General features: G+C 44.2%; 1 protein-coding gene across 1 annotated transcript; it reads right to left on the bottom strand.

The window, feature by feature from the left end:
- Positions 1-171: 171 nt before the first annotated feature.
- Positions 172-2938, bottom strand: LOC136514384 (protein NDL1-like). The gene is made up of 11 exons (XM_066508348.1): positions 2707-2938; positions 1990-2089; positions 1774-1871; positions 1585-1673; positions 1398-1458; positions 1217-1303; positions 1052-1129; positions 905-961; positions 714-769; positions 491-626; positions 172-397 (listed from the first exon to the last, which is right to left on the bottom strand). The coding sequence occupies exons 1-11, from the start codon at positions 2806-2808 to the stop codon at positions 176-178; spliced, it is 1086 nt and encodes a 361-aa protein (XP_066364445.1). The 5' UTR covers positions 2809-2938; the 3' UTR covers positions 172-175.
- Positions 2939-21655: the final 18717 nt, after the last annotated feature.

Here is a 21655-nt window from a genome sequence, read left to right as displayed (position 1 = left end):
TTTGGGTGATGTACATTATATAGGTTATCTCCAACAGAAATGACCATTTGCCATGTTAGACAACTGAGTTGTGACCACCACTTCTGTGCCTAGAGCGACCGGATTGTGGCTGTCTTCGGGTTTCCTAGACAGGTAGTCCGTTTTCATTCTGATGCAAAAGGCTTGCTTCCCAGTGTTAGAAATTGATAGCGACCCGAGTCTTTATCGGCTTCAGCTTCACACCCATACTCTCAGGAGATAGCAGCTCAGGTGATATACAGCATGGACTTAGTGGACTGCGAGGGCTGCTGCTTAGCTGATACGGTCTATAAAGTCCATATCCCATAAGGAAGTACTCCATTGGCATCAGCATCGCATAAGGCTGCTCCTCGGTCACAAGGGAGCCACAATCCTTCACCTGCAGTTAACTCGGAAAGTAATCTGAGTAACCACTTTTTTGTTCCAGATATGCTTCTATCTGGATATGGCATCACGTACATCCAAATATTACCTCAATTAGTGCGCAGTATCTGTGGTCCAGTTTTGTGTTCATATGGATAGCATCCTCATGGAACTCTGAGTTCTCGCCGACAAAAATTAGCGTGCGGCATTTCAGCTTCCTTAATGAATTTGTTAAGTCATGCCTTCTGGTGGGAGGGGAAACCCATATGAGCATCAAGATTCCAGAGATGAATTCTCTAGCAAACTCATTAAAAAAAAGAATAACAACATACTCATTTATTGATTGAAGAAACCGCCGAATATTTTCACTCTGCTTCTCATCAAGTAACTGCATATAAAATTAACAGTAAGCAGCCACTATTTGACGATTGATATCTAAAGGAATGTGCGAAACCTATTGGTATTTATGACGTATTATACAACTAAGAGAATATCCTAAATGAAAAAAAAATAAGAGACTAACACTTTTACAGGCTTGCACTATGTCGGATTCAGGATACTGTGCATCCCCACGCAGTTTCTGCAGACTTATATCGGCACGTCAGTTACTGAAAACTATAAACTATGAGTCCCAAGAAAACAAGATGAGAATATTGAGATCTGAACCAACCTTGCTAAAGTACCGTTGAAGCAAGCACTCCTTGACCAGGCCTTGAGTCCCGTAATAATAAAGCAAATTTAACAATACCTGTTGTATGAGTTGTCATTATTAATATTCATTAGCATTACTTGGCACGAGAGAAAATGGTAAATTGTTACTAATTGATGAAGTTACTTTGTTATACAGCCACTCGCTCCATGATGGGGCTTTGCACAGAGGGGAAACCAGCATCAGTCCTATTACCCTCTCCCGATATTTCGTCTATTAAAGAGTATAAAATCCTTGTTATGTCAGCATAGGATAGTTCTTTTCTATTAACTCACAAGTCTGGAGTCCGACTCATAAAAGCACATACCGCAAAGAGAGTGAGAACATATGCACCAGCCGTGACACCAAGGCACATCACAGATCCTAAACTGAATGAAGTACGACTAAAATCAGACAGCTGTGGTTATCGAATGAATAGTTTTTGGGCAAAAATTGTAGAATGAAGAAGTCATGCATTAGGACTAATGTCATGTCACAAACTGACAGTACAATACCTGAAGAAATCAAGCACATCTGCGACTTGATCAGCGAGATCATCAACAGTTGGCACCGGCACATCTGATGATATCGGAGCTGCTCCCAACTGTAGGACTCTTAACATACACCGTAGCAAAGATCATGTAAGCAACTCAAAATACAAACCCAGCGCACCGCGTCGCAAAGATTGAACCAGCATTACTGACCTCGTGCCCCTGAGGATTGATGTGGTAGATGCAGAAATTGTGGAGCAGCAAAGACGCAGCTTCCGGGCAGAAGAACAATCCTTGGAAACAGGACATGTCTGTCCAAGCCAAATAGGAAACGGAAAGATATAAGCAATGTTCGCATGCCGATTGTGGAATTCAGTCATACTGTAACAGTTATCATTAAATTAAAAAAATATATTTGGAAGCACTTACAATTCAGAGCTACATCTGGGTATGTTATTAGCGCAGGCTTGTCCTCGTCTCCATAAACGGCAACGGTTACAGAACCACATCTCGTCCTCACAAGATACTCCTGGGGAAGACAAAAAAGCACTCACTTTTTAGCAGCTATTTCAGCGGCACTGTCCACACCAAGCAAAAAAATAAGAACAACTTGGAAGTGGAACAAAGTTTGGCAAAATTTGGATGATTTCTGTTGACAGATGGACATATGGACCAAATATAGGTAGCAATTTTAAGAAGAAACATTAGAATTGCAACATGCTCATTGTATAGCAAGCACAAGTACATAACTACGAAAATGAAATTAATAGTGCAGAATTTTGTGCACCCGTGGTTGATAGATAGAGATGACAAAAACAGCATAACAACTTTGGATACAAAAAGCACCGAAAAGTGAAAACATTTGACGACGTGACGGACAAATTAAAACCCCATTACTATAAACTAAGTTTCACCAAGCCAATCATTTCTAAGCAGAAAGAGAGAGGACTACAGACAGCACATCAGAAACCAAACACAGTTCAATTATGCCCAAGCCTGCCCGTAACCATAACCAACAAAAATCCAAAGGAAGAAAAACAATCCAAATACAATTACAACACCAGAGCGGCGCCCACAATTCACATCCTAAGAGATGAAAAGGTATCTCCAGTTGGAGGGAAGCACGAAAGGTGCAAGTCGTCGGACCTTGCCGCCGAAGGAGATCCGCTCGACGTCCACCGACACGGACCCTGACCTGCTAGAATCCGCCATTGCTCCCTCTGCGACCTCTTCCTCGGCTCGGCTCATACCGCCTCCGCCACCGCGCGTGGGCGGCTATATATACGGCGCCGCAGGGCTGCTCCTGCTGCTGCGCGGTTGGTCATCCCTTGACCGACGAACGGGCGAGGGGTCAAACTCACCGGGTGGGTCGTCGTACCCCTCCTGCCTGCCGTCTGCCGAACCCAGGCCGAGGCCCGACTGTTTCGGATTGGATTAGTTGCGGCCGCACTTGCTCTTGTCGCCGTTCCTCTGACCTCTGGGCCCATGCTGTCACACAATCTCACACGGGGACATGGTTTGCTGTCACGCGATGATTTATAATTTTATATACTCCACTCATTCTAAATTATAAGACGTTTTAGAATTTTTTTAATATATAGTTTTTGCTATACATTTTGATATATAGCACGAGTTGTTTAGTTCTACTGTTGGTAATGCAAACGTAAATGATTTAAAGCTGCAGATGTTATCGGTGGGAGATATGATTCAAACCGTGGACCTAACCAAACAGTGTGTATGTCTAGATATATCGTAAAACAATATATATCTAGAAAAACTAAAAATGTTTTATAATTTGAACCGAAAGAAATACATGGCAACTGTTTGGTTTAGTCCTCAAAAGATTTGGCATATATTTTTTTGGCCATTGCCCTATCAATTCAGCGGACTCTGTCCAATAAACGTTTTGGCAAGTTTGTATAATTCTAACTTTTAGGAGTCAAACGTTTTAAAATTTTATCAAAATTATATAAAAAAAGTACTAACATTTATGATTTCAAATATAATTTTTCTTGGATAGATGATTTCAAATGTGAGAAATTCAGACATAATTTTTGTTAGATAGATGTTTTTAAATAAAAAAGTTGTAAACTATAAAGTTGTATAGCTCTTCAAGATCTACAATTTAGGTTTTGGGCATTTCTCCGTTCAAGGTCATTTGAAAAAAAAAATCAAAATTTACTATGTTGTACGTATTTTAGAGACAGCTCTAAATCCAGCCACTTCTACAAATCATTTTTAGAGGCAACGAGCCCCCTTTAGAAATCCATTTGCCAAGGCGGCTACATCTAGAGCCGTCTTTAAAGATAGGGACATTTGTAAAGATGGTTGAAAATAGGAGCCGCCCTCACAGAAAGACTTGTTTTGGGAATGATTTTTAGAGACGGCTATTGATTCGACTGTCTTTCTTAAAAAAATAAGCCATCTCTAGAAATTATATCTATAGTAGTGTCTCAAACTGAGTATTTGGGTCCTATTGTTAGAATTTATATGGATAAAATTCTCTAAATTCATATGAAGAAATTCTAATAAATCTCAAAGGCCCAATATATATGTTCCTTAATGGGCTTTATTGTTTAAGTCCATGAGTAAGGTGCAACGTCAATTAGTACCATATTGCTAGTTGATGTGGAGGTAGGGAGTTCTTCTCCATATATATATATATATATATATATATATATATATATATATATATAGAACTACTATCCTGTAGCTGGCTACAAAATAACTTATTCTGTAGCCACTTTGAGTTACGATAATTACTATGTTAATTTACGAGATTATAGTAACTCCTTACTAAGTGGTTTAATATAACGTTATGGTAAATATCCCCCGTGTGTTATAGTAACCCAACTATCGTAAATATGTATTGACATTACGGTAAATTAGTATATAAAATTATGGTAAATGGAGGTGGCTACAGAATAACTTATTCTGTAGCCGGCTACTGAATAGCCTCTCCCTATATATATATATATATATATATATATATATATATATATATATATATATATATGTATGTATGTATGTATGTATCAATCCTTTTGGAAAAGACATAATAACAAATAGAACTATAGTTTGGAAAATCCTAAGATAGTCAATTAGTGTTTTTCACTTCTCACTACTGCGTTGCCTTCTAAGTTTCTCCGTCCCAATCCTCTGCGCGCATGGAGAGTTGGGAGAGCAGGCCTTCGAAACCATCGTCTTCATCTGTGACATTTGCTCGGGTGTGCGGGCAATCAGGTTTTTGAGAAGCATCTTCGCAACTGCCCGCTTCTTCCTAGTGACTGCCGGTGTCTTCTTCTTCTTCCTCGAATCGTCTATTTTCCGGTGGACGTTCAAGGGACTACACTACGTATATCTTCCAACACTGACTGTGGTACGCGACTTCGAGCAACTCACCATGAGTAGGACTTGAGCCACCGGTGCTTTGAGCATGAGTCCCTCCGCAGGGTACATCTCTATTCTCAAATTGGTTAAATTCAATCTTATTTTCGCTATGATCAGTATGTTGTTTATGAACATATTTGCTACTAATCTGAGCAGTAGTAAAATCACACACGTACACATATTTGTTATCATAAATTTGTTATTATTTTTCTGGATTAATTGTAACATGAAAATGTCTAAATTTCTAACAATTCGAAAACCTGATATTAGGTAATTTTATGTTAGTGGTTTTGCTGCTGCTTTAAAGCCAAATGATTTTAATGGAACAAATTACAAGACATGGCGTGCTACGATAGTGATTGTGGCTTACTGCTATGAACTGTTATCACGTCGCACGGGGGAAACTTGAACAATTTACTCCTGAGGAGGAGGAAAAGTTCAAGGTAGCCCCGATAACCTATTTCGAGGTGCTGTGATTAGTGCACTTTATAGTAAGTATGAGGACAGCTCCCTTCGTTACACGTTAGGCGAGGAATTATGGGATGCACTTGATGCTAAGTTTGGTGTTTCTGACGCCGGTAGCGAGCTGTACCTCATGGAGCAGCTGTTTGACTACAAGATGGTTGACAACCATTCTGTGGTCGAACAAGCTCATGAGATACATGCACTGGCTAAGGAACTCGAACAGTTCCCATGCATGTTGCCTGACGAATTTATGGTCGGCGGTATAATTGCTAAGCTGTCATCTTCTTGGAGCGATTTTACTACCTCTCTAAAATACAGGAGAGAAGAGTTTAGCGTGGCTAAGCTTGTTGGGTCTCTTGATGTTGAGGAGAGGACGAGAGCAAAAGACATGCATGGGAACGGCGTTCAGTCTTCTAGTGCCAATATGGTGCAGAAGAAAAATTTAAATACATCTCGTAATAAGAAGAAGAACAAGCAAGAGAACTACTCGAAGCCTAAACAAACAACTACTTTTAAGAAGAAAAAGAACAACAAAGATGGTGGTTGCATTTATTGCGGGAGTGATAAGCATTGTGTAAGTTCATGCCCAGACTACAAATTTAAGCAAGATAAGAAATCTGCAAACATGGTTGTGTGGGGGGTATAACCCCAGGTACCCACGGCGATGGACATGGGACGCACCGCTAGGAGAGGTCTAGCCCATAAGATCAAGGCCTATGGTGCCCAGTTCTGGTCAGCGTGCACCGCAAGGCAATCAGAAGATATCTTGACGATGAAGGAAGATCTTTTCAGATATGATAGATATCGTATTCCTTGTAAATACTTACCATATAACCGAATAGATCTAGGCCTAAACCTGACTTATAACCCTACCCCCTGGACTATATAAGGCAGGGTAGGGACCCCCTTCGAATTTATCTCATATTCAATACAATCCAACAAAGACACATGACAGTAGGGTATTACATCGATCAGACGGCCCGAACCTGTCTAAATCGTTGTCTCTGCGCCTTGTGTCACCATCTAGTTCCTATTGCGTACACCTCCACCGATAATCTACTACCAGTGGTTATACCCCTCGGTAGACTGCTGACCAGATTTTGTCGACAGTGGCATGCCAGGTAGGGTGTGTGTGTGCTGATTCCATGGCCAACCAGATGGTCACTTTCCTGAGCTCCATGGCCTTTCCCGAGCTAGGCCAGATCTTCACTGTCGGATCCATGACTTGGGTCATCAGCCCCGATGGCAACGGGGAGATCGTGGAAGCGGTACAGGATCACCCTGCGCCGATCACGCTAACACTTGCAATGACATCTTCGATCCCAATGCCCCGTCGCTGGGTTAGGAGATCCATCAACAATGATGATCTGATCGCATCCTTCGATCGGGTCACCGACCACTTAGCAGAATATCAGCTCCTCGTGGGTTCGGTCTTAGATTAATCCAGAGCGAGCGATGAATTTCCCACACTCCATGATCACCAAGCCACTACAACCGAGTGACCAGCTCGGCCACTTCATTCAAGGTGGCCAGATTCTGATATGGTGATCATGGCAACTTCGGAAGGGCGTACCGTTCAACTCTGACCACTCATCGCCCCGACGGAGAGCATGTCGAAGCCCTATTCTTTTGGGCTGGTGGGTGCGGATCTGATCTGTCAGGACGTCATGCACCATCTTTTCGCCGACCATGCCGAGCGCAGCCGCATCGACGACCTCCTTGAGGCCGACCATCCTGCGCCAATGGTAAACATGGTGCAAATTTGAACAGACCTTTCGGATGACATGCTCCAAACAATCCTAGAGGAAAGCCCCGAGCCATGCTCCGAAGGCTCTACCAGCACCTACCCACCTTTTCCTCCAGGCTTTGGGAGAGAGCACTTCATGGTTAGCCACGATAGCATCGCTATAGATGGAGAAACCAGTGTCCAGCACCATGAGCATCAAGCCAGGAACGCTGATCGCTAGCGACATCGCAATGAAGAAGCAGAAAACGCTGTCCAAGCTGTTGGAAGTGGCCCACCGCCTCTCACCTGTAATCTTCAACAAGAGTTCCTCATGGTGGACAACCAGCAAGTAGAGTAGACTGCCGAGCGCCAATCTGGCTGTGGCTACCCATGAGTTGGCTAGACTCCCACCAACGTCAGAGGTACTCAAGATTCAAGCACTGCTTAAAGTAGCTCAGGTCCAAGTTAATGACATCTGAAACCCAGCTCTGCCTTATTCGATAGTGACCGCACATAGTCATAACCCCCATAGTTTTCACCGTGATGGGGGGAGTCATTACCATAGCGGCCAGATAGTCTAAGGGGGGTCCAGGGGCAATGTCGCCATCAATCCTGGATCACAAGGACTGTGAAATCAGCATGGCCAAACAGCTCATAATGCCAACCAGGAGGTTAACCAACCCCCGCACGGTGACGCCTGTGACCGCATCAATGCCAATATCGATGTTCGCAATCGCATCGAGAACAGTCGTGCACAGCAACATCAGGTAGAACTCCAACGTCGACAGGAGTACGACAACCAACATGGTGACCCCGTCGACCTCCGACCACTCCCTACTATCGAGCCAACGGGACCCTACCCCTTCACAGCAGGGCTGCGAGCTATACAATGGCCCTATAGGCTTCAAGATCTTCGGGGTCGATCCTTACGATGGCAAGGCTAATCCCGAGCAGTGGATGCAGCTCTACGAGATCGCCATACGTGCCACTAGGGGAAACAATGACAGTAATGGCAAATTAGTTGCCTATCATGCTCTCCTAGACAGCCAACAATTGGCTTAGTGGGCCTAAGGGAGGATTCCATCGAATCTTGGGATGATCTCAAGAAAGTCTTCATCGAGAATTACATGGCAACGTGCCAGCAGCCTGGCACAAAATATGATCTAGAGAAACTCAATTAGACCTCTGTGGAACCTCTACGAAGCTACATCAGGCGCTTCTCCGAAACAAGGAACACCATTCCCAACATTGAGGACAGCGAGGCCATCTCTGCTTTCACCAGAGGACTTCATCACAATCAGGAGTTGCGCTCCAAACTTTACCGCAAGAGGCCCCTAGACCATCGGTGAACTCCTCAAGGTTGCAAACTCATACGTAGATTCTAAAGAAGCTAATCGGCAGTTCAAGGATGATGTTGCTCATGCTTCTCGCTCGCATCACCACCCAAGTCATGACGATGATCGCCACGAAGAACGGCGTTATGAAGATCACGATAGGTGTTACAATGATCACTAACACTGGCATAATGATTGGCTAGAGGGATCGAGGACTGCACAGCCATGTCGCTGCCAACTGGAAAACTTCATCAACAACATAGAGCAGCCACGCGCTAAGCGCAATTTTAATGTTGCCTATGAAAAGCTCCTTGACGGTCCATGCTCAATTTACAAGAACAACAAGCACACCATATGACAATGCTATGGCATGGCCAAAGCTTTCCGTGATGAACATCAGAAATGACAGACGCGCAAGGATGATGAGTTCAATGATGGCAAGGAGGAGCATCCTAAGGATGCACGACTTGCTTTCCAAGATGCCAACAAGACGGCCGCCACAATCTTCAGAGGGTGCGTCGCCTCCAAGAGCAAACGCCAGTAGAAGCTCACCACTCCGTAGGTCATGTCGATCACCAAGTACGACATGGTCGTCGATCCTAAATATCTAGACTGGTCAGAGCATCCTATCACATTCAGTAGGGCCGACCAGTGGGCAGATATCGCATACCCTAGGGTGTTTCGCACTTGTGCTGGATCCAACCATCCACAATGTGTGGTTCAAGAAGGTCCTCATCGACGGTGGGATTGCCCTCAATATCCTCTTCGCCGGAGCCCTAACTGAGTTAGGCCTCACAAAGGACAATCTTGTCCATGTTGATTCTCCATTTTGGGGTATTGTACCTGGCAGAGCATTCCAACCTTTGGGGTAGATCACCTTGCCAGTCCAGTTTGGCAGCGCCAACCACTTCCGTACTGAGTATGTGAATTTCTTTGTGGCAGACTTTGACACCGCCTACCACATCATCCTTGGCCGACCAGCTCTTGCCAAGTTCATGGCCATGCCCCATTATGTTTATCTGGTGTTGAAGATTCCAACGAAGCAGGGCGTCCTCACCCTGCGCGCCAACGTCTCCACCGCCTATGAATACGAAATAGAAGGACTCGCCATCACTGAAGTGATGGACCTCTCGACCAGAATGGAGGCTTGCATCGCCAATTCCAAGAAGGTCCATACATATAAAAGCTATGACCTGACTAGTGTCATATAGGCTCTGCGATCAAGACGGCGTCGACACCCCTAATTCATGGCGCATTGAACACCTTAGGCGTTTCTATCCTTTAGACGTTCTACTAAAGATATGTACCTTTTTTATGTATTTCAATAATAATTATATCTGTAACATTTTCTCCATTTGTTTTCCATAATTTTTCTCAAGTTACTTATTTCTCCATACTAAACATCTTTAAGATGACTTATACTAGCACCCTTCGATTCGCCGACCAGCCATGTTCTCCTTCGCGTTATCCAGAAGAAGTCCTGTTCGTGGTCTAGCACCTAAACGTGCAAGGGAAATAGTGCTCTGCGTCATGGGCAGTCGGCAGTGGCTCCTCAGCGATACCTATATTCCTAAGCACGCACAAGAGCTAAGCTCTTAACGCCAAGGGTTGTGGAATAGTCGGGGCAGATAACAAGATAAAGGACTAACAATGCATTGTTAATATTAAATATTAACATCTTAAACATAATGTTTCATACATAGCCGTTCGGCATAACACAAATAAATTTGTTACATGTCATCATGGTTGAGGATCAGCATCGCCGAATAGATCTAAGTTGTCTGCCAACTTGATTGCTAAATCCGACACCTCCTCCTCCAGCTCGGTGGTTTGCTCGTCGCTTAGATTTTGGGCAAAGCCACCATCGATTCGTTCGAGCTGCACCAAGGGGTAGAATGACTGGACAACCGCCAGTGCATGGCCCATAGCAGAACAAGCGATGCCTTGAGCATAATGCTTGAAGTTCTCCAGCGTAGACCAGCACCTCTCCATGATGACATCTGACTGTGGTCGCATGTCGGGCTCTAGCAATTGTGGATCGATGAGGTCTAGCATGGGCTTTATCCCGTCGATCATGGCCTTCATCGTCTCTTTACTAGCCTCTAGCCAGAGCGCGAAGTCATGGAACTATGCCTAACTATTGGTTCAGACCACTACAGACAAGTAGGGCAATCATCTTAAAAAGCTTCTCATAGCAAGATGAGTATTAACATGAAGAATAACTCACGTTGTAGTTCGTCGGTGAGTCATTTTTTCCGCCATCCGAGCTTCATCCCTTTGTTTCTCCACTAGTGCTATGGCTTCCCATGATAGCAGAGCTTGGGTCTCTACCTTCGCCTTGGCATCATGCGCCAAGCGCATTTTGGTTTCTACCTCCACCTTGGCAGCACGCGCCAAACCCGCTTCGTCCTCCGCCTGCCTTAGAGCTTCAACAAGCTCTACACCAATAAAAGATTTTGGTTAGCATGGGCAAGCTGAAGATGTGAAAGCAATACACTGAAGGGCCTAAGGCCTTACTTTTTTCTCGACTTACGCCATCGCCTAGCTGATTCTTTAGCTCCTAGTTCTCTACTTCAAGTTGTGTCTTTTCTGCTCATAGCTTATCCTGGTCGGCGTGTGCTCTAGCCAGCATCTTCTCTAGAGTCTTCACAGACTCACGTAACCTGTGGCGGCAACCGACGAAGCCACCCATTCTAGCTGGCGTTTGCGGCTCTCGGAAATCTTCATTACCTCCTACAGTGACAAGCAATTAACAGGCATAATCTATAATCTCAAATGGTTGCATAGACTGACTTACTTCAATTTGGTCAGACACCGACGCTAGTCCAGCCCTGAGCTTCTTCGCCTGCTCGCTCACCTCCTCATCCTCCACCACCTCCATCATATCTCCACGGCATACGAAGGTCCGTAAAAGCTGAGGAGGAGGATTTTGGGTATTTTGCACTTCACACTCAATTTCTTCAATCACCTTGGGGGACTCCCTCACCTACCTCAGCACTCACCTAGCTCATGGTCAAACGGAGGGGATAAGTTCCATCCCTAGCATTTGAGCCTGGGGACTGGGCCTTGGCTCTGGGTGACCTCTCGGCTCAGCAGTAACATCTTTGTTCATTCGCTCTAGGTGCTCGAGGACTAGCCTGGTCTACAGGTGCCTCTCATGTTTCTTCTAGCTGTCCCGCCTCAGCATCCTGAGCAGCAGGTATCATGACACTTGGCGCGGCCACCCGCCGAGCAGCGTTGACATCGATTGAGTGAAGGTCCTCAACCGATGTTTCCCTGCAACATGATGTCTTATCATCGATACTTCCACATTGGTTTTGCTTGGACTAAGTCTAGAGCAGAAATACTTACTCATTGGACCGCCTGCCTGTAGCTCTGAATGGTCGAGGCTTTTTGGAGCTCCACTGCCCTCCAGTTGCTTGTACAAATCTTGAGAACACCAGAGGCAGCCGGGTCACCTCTGGTGCTTCTGTCTCATCGTGGTGACCCTCTCGGCCGAAGCCTCTTGTCTAGGCTTGGGGACTTCACCCCGAGCAGATCTTTGGCCAGCGGTGCTTTGGGCTAGCCGGTCGGAGGCTCTAGTGGTCGGTGCCAGAGCGGCCATCCGCGTAGCTCACCATTGCAGCGTCTCGCTTGCATCTTCATCATCGTCAGACCAATCCCATGACTTGTCGGCTGGCCGGAGGCTCTCTCATCGAGATTCCACCCTTGGGTGCTGGCGAATTGTTTGGTTTCTTCTTCTTCTTCGCCAGCTCTTCTAAGGCTAGCTCTTTCTCGTGCGGTGGCTACCGATGCCTGGGAGGTTTCTCCACCATGTCCTCGAATGAGGACGACGAACTGCTCTCTGATGGTGGAACGGTAGGAGCTTGGGTCGGACGGGCATCTACGCCCTTCGGCCAGGTGCCATCCAGCACGTTAGAGACATACACAGCATGATCCTGCCCACAAGTTTTCAAGAAGACATTTTAACATCATCAAGATTTGACATTATAAAGGACTTCAACTAGTACACTCTTACCCGTGGTTGTGGATTCATGATGTTGTATGCTCTCTGCTGCCCCACATTGTTTAGTTGGGTGTTAGTTGAAAAAAGCTCCAAGAGCCAAGCATAGGCGACGTCCGAACTTATCCTCTCGGGGGCTTCCCGTGTGGTATCTTCATCACCTACGTATTCATATGTAGGGTGGACTCTCTCCTTGCTTAGCTGAATCCGGCGGCAGACGAAGTTGATGGCTACACCAACTCCGTTAAGATTGTCTCACATCTGACCTAGAATCTACAGAAGCTCAGTGACCTAGGTCATCTCCTCACCATTCGGTCTTGCCGACTAGTTTGCGCTTGGCACTGCTAAGTGGTCTATGTCGGCAGATAGGCTCGATTCAGCATTTCTAATATAAAACCACTTAGCATTCCATCCTTTCAATGATGTGTTGAGAGGCACTTGTATGTATTCTCTAAGCATTCCATCCCTCGGCTGTAGATAAACACCGCCAACCACTTTGGGGGACCTAGATCTAGAAAAGGGTTTTAGGCAGAAGAAATAGCAAAAAAGATTGAAGTGCAGAGCGATTCTGATGAACGATTCGCACAGATTGATGAAGAGGGAGATATGAAGGATACTGTTGGGATGGAGATGGCATAGGCTAATGTCATAGTAATCAAGAAGTTTCTGCAGGAAAGGATGCATAGGAATCCCAAATCCGCGAATAAAATAAGCCACGAATACATCGAGTTCGCTAGTATCGGGGGTCGAGAATGGTTCACCTACAGCGGGGCACCATCCGGTGGTTGCTTGATCATGCAGGATGCCTTCAAACACCATTCCTTCTAGGATCTTCTAGGGTGTCATAGATTTAACCCACTCCTGGTCATGACGAACCTCACCGGTACCCTCCGCCACCTCCCTCCCTGGCTTCTTCGGGCTCAAGTGGCTGTGTTTCTTCCCACCCTTCGCCATGGATCGGATTTGATTTAATTTGGCTGTGATTTTGATTGCGGAGATGCTACGGTTGCGGCTGTAGCAGTGTGCGAGATGGCAAAGCATCGAGTATTCTGTGGTGCGAGAAAGAATGTGTGCTAACATGGAATGAGGAGAGTGCACTGCCATGGGTGGATTGCAATAGTTCGACCCCGACCCTTTATCTTTAGGGTTTTTAGGAAACAGCGCTGACCCCGCCGTATTGTTCTCCCCCCTCCATAATATTTGTGCCACCTCCTTCGCGTCCCTCCAACTTCTCCGTCAATTGTTATTGGGCCAGTATAATGGGCCACCGGGCATACTGAACATTTGAGCCTGCTTCCTAGGTCTCCAAATTTCGCCACGGTCTCCATATTTTGCCACGGTCCCCATATTTTGCCATTGTTATCCAATGTTGTCCATGTTCTCCAATGTTTGCCATAGTATAGTCCTAAGCACTCTCCAAATTTTACTCCAATGTCTAGTGCTAAGCATAGGGATTTCATTCTTTTTACAATTATGAATAAACTCCAAATAAACATAAACTGCTTTGCAGGATATAAAATTCACTAATACATTGCTCCTGATAAACTCCGCTCTTTTTTCTTCATCACCGAGTTCATATATTTTATTTTTAAATCATGTACTACCCGTCCTACATATGTCGCACCATCTGGCCTTTGGATTTCTCTGCTGATCAACTGGTCAGACCACTAGGTTCATGACTTCGTCGCCGACCAGTTGGTCGGACCTTTTGACATTCACTCCTACTCGGCGCTCACTTCACCGCCAACCAGTTGGTTGGGCTGCTCCTTACTTGATTCTTCACCAACCAACTGGTCTGATTGTCTATCGTTTCATCGTCAGTTATGTTGAGGGCTTGCCAGCTAAGCTGGGGACTTCGTCTGCTGATTTGCTTTTTGGCTTACTCCATTTTGCTGACGCTGCATGTCATGTGTAATATCAAGGTTTTCCATGCTGTTCAGATCAGGATGCTGATCTTGGGCGGTGCGTTAGGGGCTTTGATAAGTATACCTATCACAGCAATCTAGTGTTTAGCACTTTCCATTTTCTCCATGTTTTACCGCTCGGTATTATTGAATTTTACTCCACGTACCCAGTGCTAAGCGCGGGGACTTCGTCCTTTACACTTCATTCTTTGATCCTGCTACAAGATGTTTCTTTATCTTATAGCAGGCTCGGGGACTAAGTGTGTAGACTTCACCTTATGGTGAATGTACTATATTGGTTTTTAGCTAAGCTGGGTGAAAGGTCCTAATGGCTAGAGGGGGGTGAATAGCCTAATAAAATTTCTACAACAACACTTAACAAAGTGGTTAGACAATTATGAGGCGAAGCGAGTGTTGCGCTAGCCTACTTAAAATGCAAGCCACCTACCACAATTCTAGTTTAGATAGTGTCTATTCACACAATAGCAAAGACACTATCCTATGTTAGTGTGCTCTCAAAGACTAACTAAAGAGCCACACCAACCAAGTAAGCAAGCTCTCACAACTAGCTACACTAAAGAGCTTGTCAACTAGTTTGCGGTAAAGTAAAGAGAGTGATTAGGATAGTTATACCGTCGTGTAGATGAAGTACCAACCAATCACAAAGATGAATAACAATGAAGACCAATCACCTTGGAATCAATGATGAACACAATGATTTTTACCGAGGTTCACTTGCTTGCCGGCAAGCTAGTCCTCGTTGTGGCGATTCACTCACTTGGAGGTTCACGCGCTAATTGGCTTCACACGCCAAACCCTCAATAGGGTGCCGCACAACCAACACAAGATGAGGATCACACAAGCCACGAGCAATCCACTAGAGTACCTTTTGGCGCTCCACCGGGGAAAGGTCAAGAACCCCTCACAATCACCACGATCGGAGCCGGAGACAATCACCACCTCCGCTCGATGATCCTCGCTGCTCCAAGCCATCTAGGTGGCGGCAACCACCAAGAGTAACAAGCGAAATCCGTAGCGAAACATGAATACCAAGTGCCTCTAGATGCAATCACTCAAGCAATGCACTTGGATCACTCCCAATCTCACTATGATGATGAATCAATGATGTAGATGAGTGGGAGGACTTTGGCTTAGCTCACAAGGTTGCTATGTCAATGAAAATGGCCAAAGATGTGAGCCACAGCCAGCCATGGGGCTTAAATAGAAGCCCCCACGAAATAGAGCCATTGTACCCCTTCACTAGGTACTCTGCGCTCTGACCGGACGCTCTGGTCCACTTGACCGGACCCTGGACCTAGCATCCGGTCCACAGATGGATGCCACGCATCATTAGCTTCAAACGTTGTTCGTCAGATTCCAACAGTTATGACGCTGACCGGACGCTCCGGTAGAAACTGACCGGACGCTGGAACCTCAGCGTCCGGTCGAGTACAGTAAGGGTTGAAACCTGGTTTTCCTCGATCGGACGCGTCCGGTCCACCTCGATCGGACATAGCCCAGCGTCCGGTGGTAAACCCTAGCCACTGTACCGACAGTCAACGTGACCGGACGTAGGCAGTCAGTGTCCGGTGCTTCTAGATCTAGCGTCCGGTCACTGGACCGATGCTGGCATCAGCTCTGTTCTCACTTCTATCTTCTCCACCCTTGCTCCAATGTGCCAACCACCAAGAATTTGCATCCGGCGCAATAGAAAATAGGCATTCCATTTTCCTAAAAGCGCCGAATGGTATCACCTTGTGCAAACACCAAGTGTATCACCTTGTGCACAAGTGTTAGCATATTTTCACAAACAATTTCAAGGGTGTTAGCACTCCACTAGATCCTAAATGCATATACAATGAGTTAGAGCATCTAGTGGCACTTTGATAACCGCATTCCGATACGAGTTTCACCCCTCTTAATAGTATGGCTATCAAACCTAAATGTGATCACACTCTCTAAGTGTCTTGATCACCAAAACAAAATAGCTCCTTCAAGTTATACCTTTGCCTTGAGCTTTTTGTTTCTCTCTTTCTTCTTTTCAAGTTTAAGCCCTTGATCATCTCCATGCTATCACCATTGTCATGTTATGATCTTCATTTGCTTCTCTACTTGAAGTGTGCTACCTATCTTATGATCACTTGATGAACTAGGTTAGCACTTAGGGTTTCATCAATTCACCAAAACCAAACTAGAGCTTTCACTGGGGACTAGTTGTGCTCCTGGCTAAGCTAAGAGTTGGTTGTCCTAGCTAAGTGATCGTTGAAATTCTTTGATCCTGACACTAGGTGTCCTCTTCACCTACTGTCAGGCTTGGGGACTATAATGTATATATTGCACCTTGCAGTGCATATATTAGTACTAATATCCTCTTTACATAAGTCATGAATGATGATCATCTGACTTCATCAATGAAGCCGAACTGTGTACACTTCACCTAAGGTGGAGAATTTTCAAATTTTAAACTTGAGCTCCTTACATCCTTCTAGCAAGCCTTACTTGGCTAAGTCCAAGATTAGGTCACCTGATAAATTAGCTGGCTTCAATTTCCACCGGTCAGATTACTAGTTAAACTGGTCGGCACTTCGTTCTGTTGATTGGATTACCAGTTAAACTGGTCAGATTGCTAGATTTGCTGGATGACTCCAATTTAAACTACTCGAACTTGCTCAAGATGATGTTGCTCAGCGGATACAAGGCGCTCAAGGACTAGCTATGGGGGGTATAACCCTAGGTACCCACGACAATGGACATGGGCTGCACCACTAGGGGAGGTCCAACCCATAAGATCAAGGCCTACGGTGCCCAGTTCTGGTCACGCGTGCACCGCAAGGCAATCAGAAGACATCTTTGCGATGAAGGAAGATCTTTTTGGATATAATAGATATCGTATTCCTTGTAAATACTTACCATATAACTGAATAGATCTAGGCCTAAACCGACTTGTAACCCTACCCCCCAGACTATATAAGGCGGGTAGGGACTCCCCCTCGAATTCATCTCATATTCAATACAATCCAACAAAGACACAGGACATAGGGTATTACATCGATCAGACGGCCTGAACCAGTCTAAATCACTATCTCTGCACCTTGTGTCACCATCTAGTTCCTATTGCGCTCACCTCCATCAATCATCTACTACCGTGGGTATACCCCTCGATAGACAGCCGACCAGATTTTGTCGACAGGTTGTTAGCGAGGCTGAAGAAGGAACATTTGGGTATGGAAATTTTTTACCTACTGTTCTTTTAGTTTATCATTCGCCTGAGTGGTGGATGGACACTAGGGCTAATATTCATGTGTGTGCTGATGCCTCTTTGTTTTTTCCTTATCAGGTCGGCGGTACTGGAGCCTTGCTGATGGGGAATGGGTCCCATGCGCGTGTTCTTGGTGTTGGTACGGTCATTCTAAAGTTCACTTCGGGAAAGATGGTGCTGCTAAAGAACGTGCAACATTTCCCCTTCATCAAAAAGAATCTAGTTAGCGGCTCTCAATGTTGTCAAGATGGTTATAAAATTGTCTTCGAGACCAACAAATGTGTACTGTCAAAGTATGGAACTTTTTTTTGGTAAAAGTTATGATTGCGAAGGCTTGTTCCGCTTATCCTTGCATGTTGATGTGTGTAATAAGATTGTGAACAATGCTATTATCCCTGATGAGTCAAATATTTGGCATTCACGTCTTTGTCATGTTAATTTTGGTTGTCTATCACGGCTTGCAAATCTGAATTTAATCCCAAAAATTAATTTGGTCAAAGGTTCTAAGTGCCAAGTGTGTTTGCAATCTAAGCAACCTCGTAAGCCTTACAAGGCTGTGGAGGTGAGGAACTTGGCGCCATTAGAACTAGTTCATTCCGATCTATGCGAGATGAATGTAAATTGACTAAAGGTGGCAAAAGATATTTTATGACTTTTATAGATGATTGTACTAGATTTTGCAATGTGTACCCATTAAAAACAAAAGATGAAGCGTTGCATTACTTTAAGATCTATAAAGTTGAAGTAGAAATTCAACTTGAGAGGAAAGTTAAACGGTTATGGTCCGATCGTGGTGGAGAATACTTTTCAAGTGAATTTTCTGATTGCTGTGTAGAACATGGAATTATTCATGAGAGGACACCGCCATATTCACCACAGTCCAATAGAATTACCAAAAGAAAGAACCGCACTCTAACTGAGTTGGTTAATGCCATGTTGGAGACAGCGGGTCTATCTAAGGAATGGTGGGGTGAGGCTATTTTGACAGCATGTCATGTACTGAATAGAGTTCCTACAAAGAATAAAGAAATCACACCATTTGAGAAATGAGAAAAGAAAAGATTAAATCTCTCATATTTGCGCACTTGGGGTTGTTTGGCCAAAGTGAATGTGCCAAGTAACAAAAAGCGCAAACCTGGACCTAAAACAGTTGATTGTGTTTCCTTGGTTATGCTATTCATAGCGTTGGATTTAGATTCTTAATTAAAAATTCTAGGGTACCTAACATGCATGTTGGTACTATCATGGAGTCTAGAGATGCTACATTTTTTTGAAAGTGATTTTCCCATGAAAAATGCGCCTAGCATGTCTAGTCATGAACCTATAATTCTCCATGAGCAATTTATTCCGATAGAACATTCTGAGAAACCTCATATGCATAATCCTAAAGAGGATGATATTGTAGTCACTCGAAAGAGTAAGAGAAAATGGACTACAAAGTCTTTTGCTGATGACTACATTGTGTACCTTGTGGATGACATACCAAGAACCATTGAAGAGGCATATTCCTCTCCTGATGCTGACTTGTAGAAGGAAGCAGTACGGAGTGAGATGGATTCCATTATGTCTAATGGAACTTGGGAAATTGTTAAACGTCCTTATGGATGTAAACCAATAGGATGCAAATGGGTGTTCAAGAAAAAGCTTAGGCCTGATGGTACAATTGAGAGGTACAAGGCAAGGCTTGTGGCCAAGGGTTATACCCAGAAAGAAGGTGAAGATTTCTTCGATACTTATTCACCTGTTGCTCGATTAACCACAATTCGAGTGTTACTTTCTATGGCTACCTCTCATGGTCTTATCATTCATCAGATGGATGTAAAGACGACTTTACTAAATGGAGAGTTAGAGGAGGAGATCTATATGGATCAACCAGATGGATTTGTAGCAAATGGTCAAGAGGGCATGGTGTGTAAGTTATTGAAGTCCTTATATGGCCTGAAACAAGCTCCTAAGCAGTGGCATGAGAAGTTTGACAGAATTTTGACATATGTCGGCTTTCATGTAAATGAAGCTGACACATGTGTATACTATCAGTATGGTGGGGGCAAAGGAGTGATCTTGTGTTTATATGTTGATGACATACTGATATTTCGAACCAACCTTAATGTCATTAAGGAGGTTAAAGACCTATTGTCTAATAATATTGAGATGGAAGGCTTGGGAGAAGCTGATGTTATTCTTAATGTCAAGCTGTTAAGAGAAGGCAATGATGAGGTTACACTTTCACAATCCCACTATGTGGAAAAGGTATTGAGTCACTTTGGGTTTAGTGACTGTCAACCTGCTCCTACACCTTATGACCCTAGTGTGCTATTAAGGAAAAATCGAAGAATAGAGAGGGATCAATTGAGATACTCCCAAATTATCGGTTCGCTTATGTATCTGGCTAGCGCTACGAGGCCTGATATCTCATTTGCTGTGAGCAAACTAAGCCGGTTTATGTCAAATCCAGGAGATAATCATTGGTGTGCTCTTGAGAGAGTATTGCGTTATCTCAAAGGTACTATGAGCTATGGCATTCACTATACGAGGTACCCAAAGGTACTAGAGGGTTTCTGTGATGCTAACTGGATATCTGATGCTGATGAGCTTTATGCCATAAGTGGATACGTGTTCTTGCTTGGAAGTGGCGCTGTTTCCTAGAAGTCTAACAAGCAAACCATTTTAACGAAGTCAACTATAGAAGCAGAACTCACAGCATTAGACACCGCTAGCACTGAGGCCGAGTGGTTTTGTGAACTCCTTATGGATTTACCGGTTGTAGAGAAACCTATACTGACTATTTCTATGAACTGTGATAACCAAAATATGATAACTAAGGTAAACAGTTCTAAGGATAACATGAAGTCCACAAGGCATGTTAAGCGGAGATTAAAATCTGTTAGAAAATTGAGAAACTCCAAAGTGATAGCATTGGACTATGTCCACACATCTAAAAATCTAGCAGATGAATTCACTAAGGGACTCTCACGTAATATGATAGATAGTGCATCAAGTGAAATGGGCTTGAGACCCACATGAAGTCTATCATGGTGGTAACATGTTCTATGTGATTGGAGATCCTGTGAAATAGAATGGTGAAACAAGCCAGTGGTAGACTGTGAGGAAAGACCCTTAACTTGGCCCATGTCAGATGCACGTCTTTCCTTTGCTGTAAGGTAGGTTGGTTTTTATCTTAATGTGTTCCAAGTGGCTTGCTGAAGCAAATATGTTGTCCTACAGAACATCTTTTGAGGAATACATCTATATGAGTTTGACTACTAGTCACAGTCTATGAGATTTGGGTGATCTCAAGATACTCATGAAAGGCATAGGAGTATGACTTATATGCTCCAACTAGAGGGATGCTTTTGGCAACCTAGTATCAGTAAAGAGTTTAGTTGAAACTCATTCACACAAAACTTGCAATTCTAGGCATAGTCCATTGTTCAAGTTGTGGATGGGTGTAGCTTGAAGCTCTAGGCGGATGTTCAACTTAACAGTCTCTGCTGAAAAACACTGGTATATAAACAGTAGTGGGAGAAAGAAAATATCTATACTGGACTTTTGAGATCTGGTGGAGATTGTTAGAATTTATATTGATAAAATTCCCTAAATCCATATGAAGAAATTCTAATAAATCTCAAAGACCCAATATATGTTTTCCTTAATGGGCTTTATTGTTTAAGTCCATGAGTAGAGGTGGAAGGTGCAACGTCAATTAGTAGTATATTGCTAGTTAATGTAGAGGTAGGGAGTTCTCCTCCCTATATATATGTACCAATCCTCCTGGAAAAAGACATAATAACAAATAGAACTATCATTGGAGGTTCCTAGTTTAAAAAATCCTAAGATAGTCAATTAGTGTTTTCCACTTCTCACTATCGCGCTGCCTTCTAAGTTTCCACATCCCGATCCTTTGCGCGCACAGAGAGTTGGGAGAGCAGGCCTCCGGAATCGCCGTTTGCATCTGTGACATCTGCTCGGGTGTGCGGGCGATCAGGTTTTTGGGGAGCGTCTTCATGACTGCTC

Source organism: Miscanthus floridulus, chromosome 16 (assembly GCF_019320115.1).
Source record: "Miscanthus floridulus cultivar M001 chromosome 16, ASM1932011v1, whole genome shotgun sequence".
NCBI classification, from domain to species: domain Eukaryota; kingdom Viridiplantae; phylum Streptophyta; class Magnoliopsida; order Poales; family Poaceae; genus Miscanthus; species Miscanthus floridulus.
Note: the sequence above shows the minus strand (reverse complement) of the source record. Positions and strands in the feature narration are given on the sequence as shown.

Coding starts and splice junctions, on each gene's coding strand:
- LOC136514384 (XM_066508348.1), bottom strand. CDS start 2,808: ATGAGCCGAGCCGAGGAAGAGGTCGCAGAGGGAGCAATGGCGGATTCT. Junction 962..1,051: donor TTCAACGGTACTTTAGCAAG/GTTGGTTCAGAT, acceptor ATAAGTCTGCAG/AAACTGCGTGGGGATGCACA. Junction 627..713: donor TTTCTTCAATCAATAAATGA/GTATGTTGTTAT, acceptor CCCTCCCACCAG/AAGGCATGACTTAACAAATT.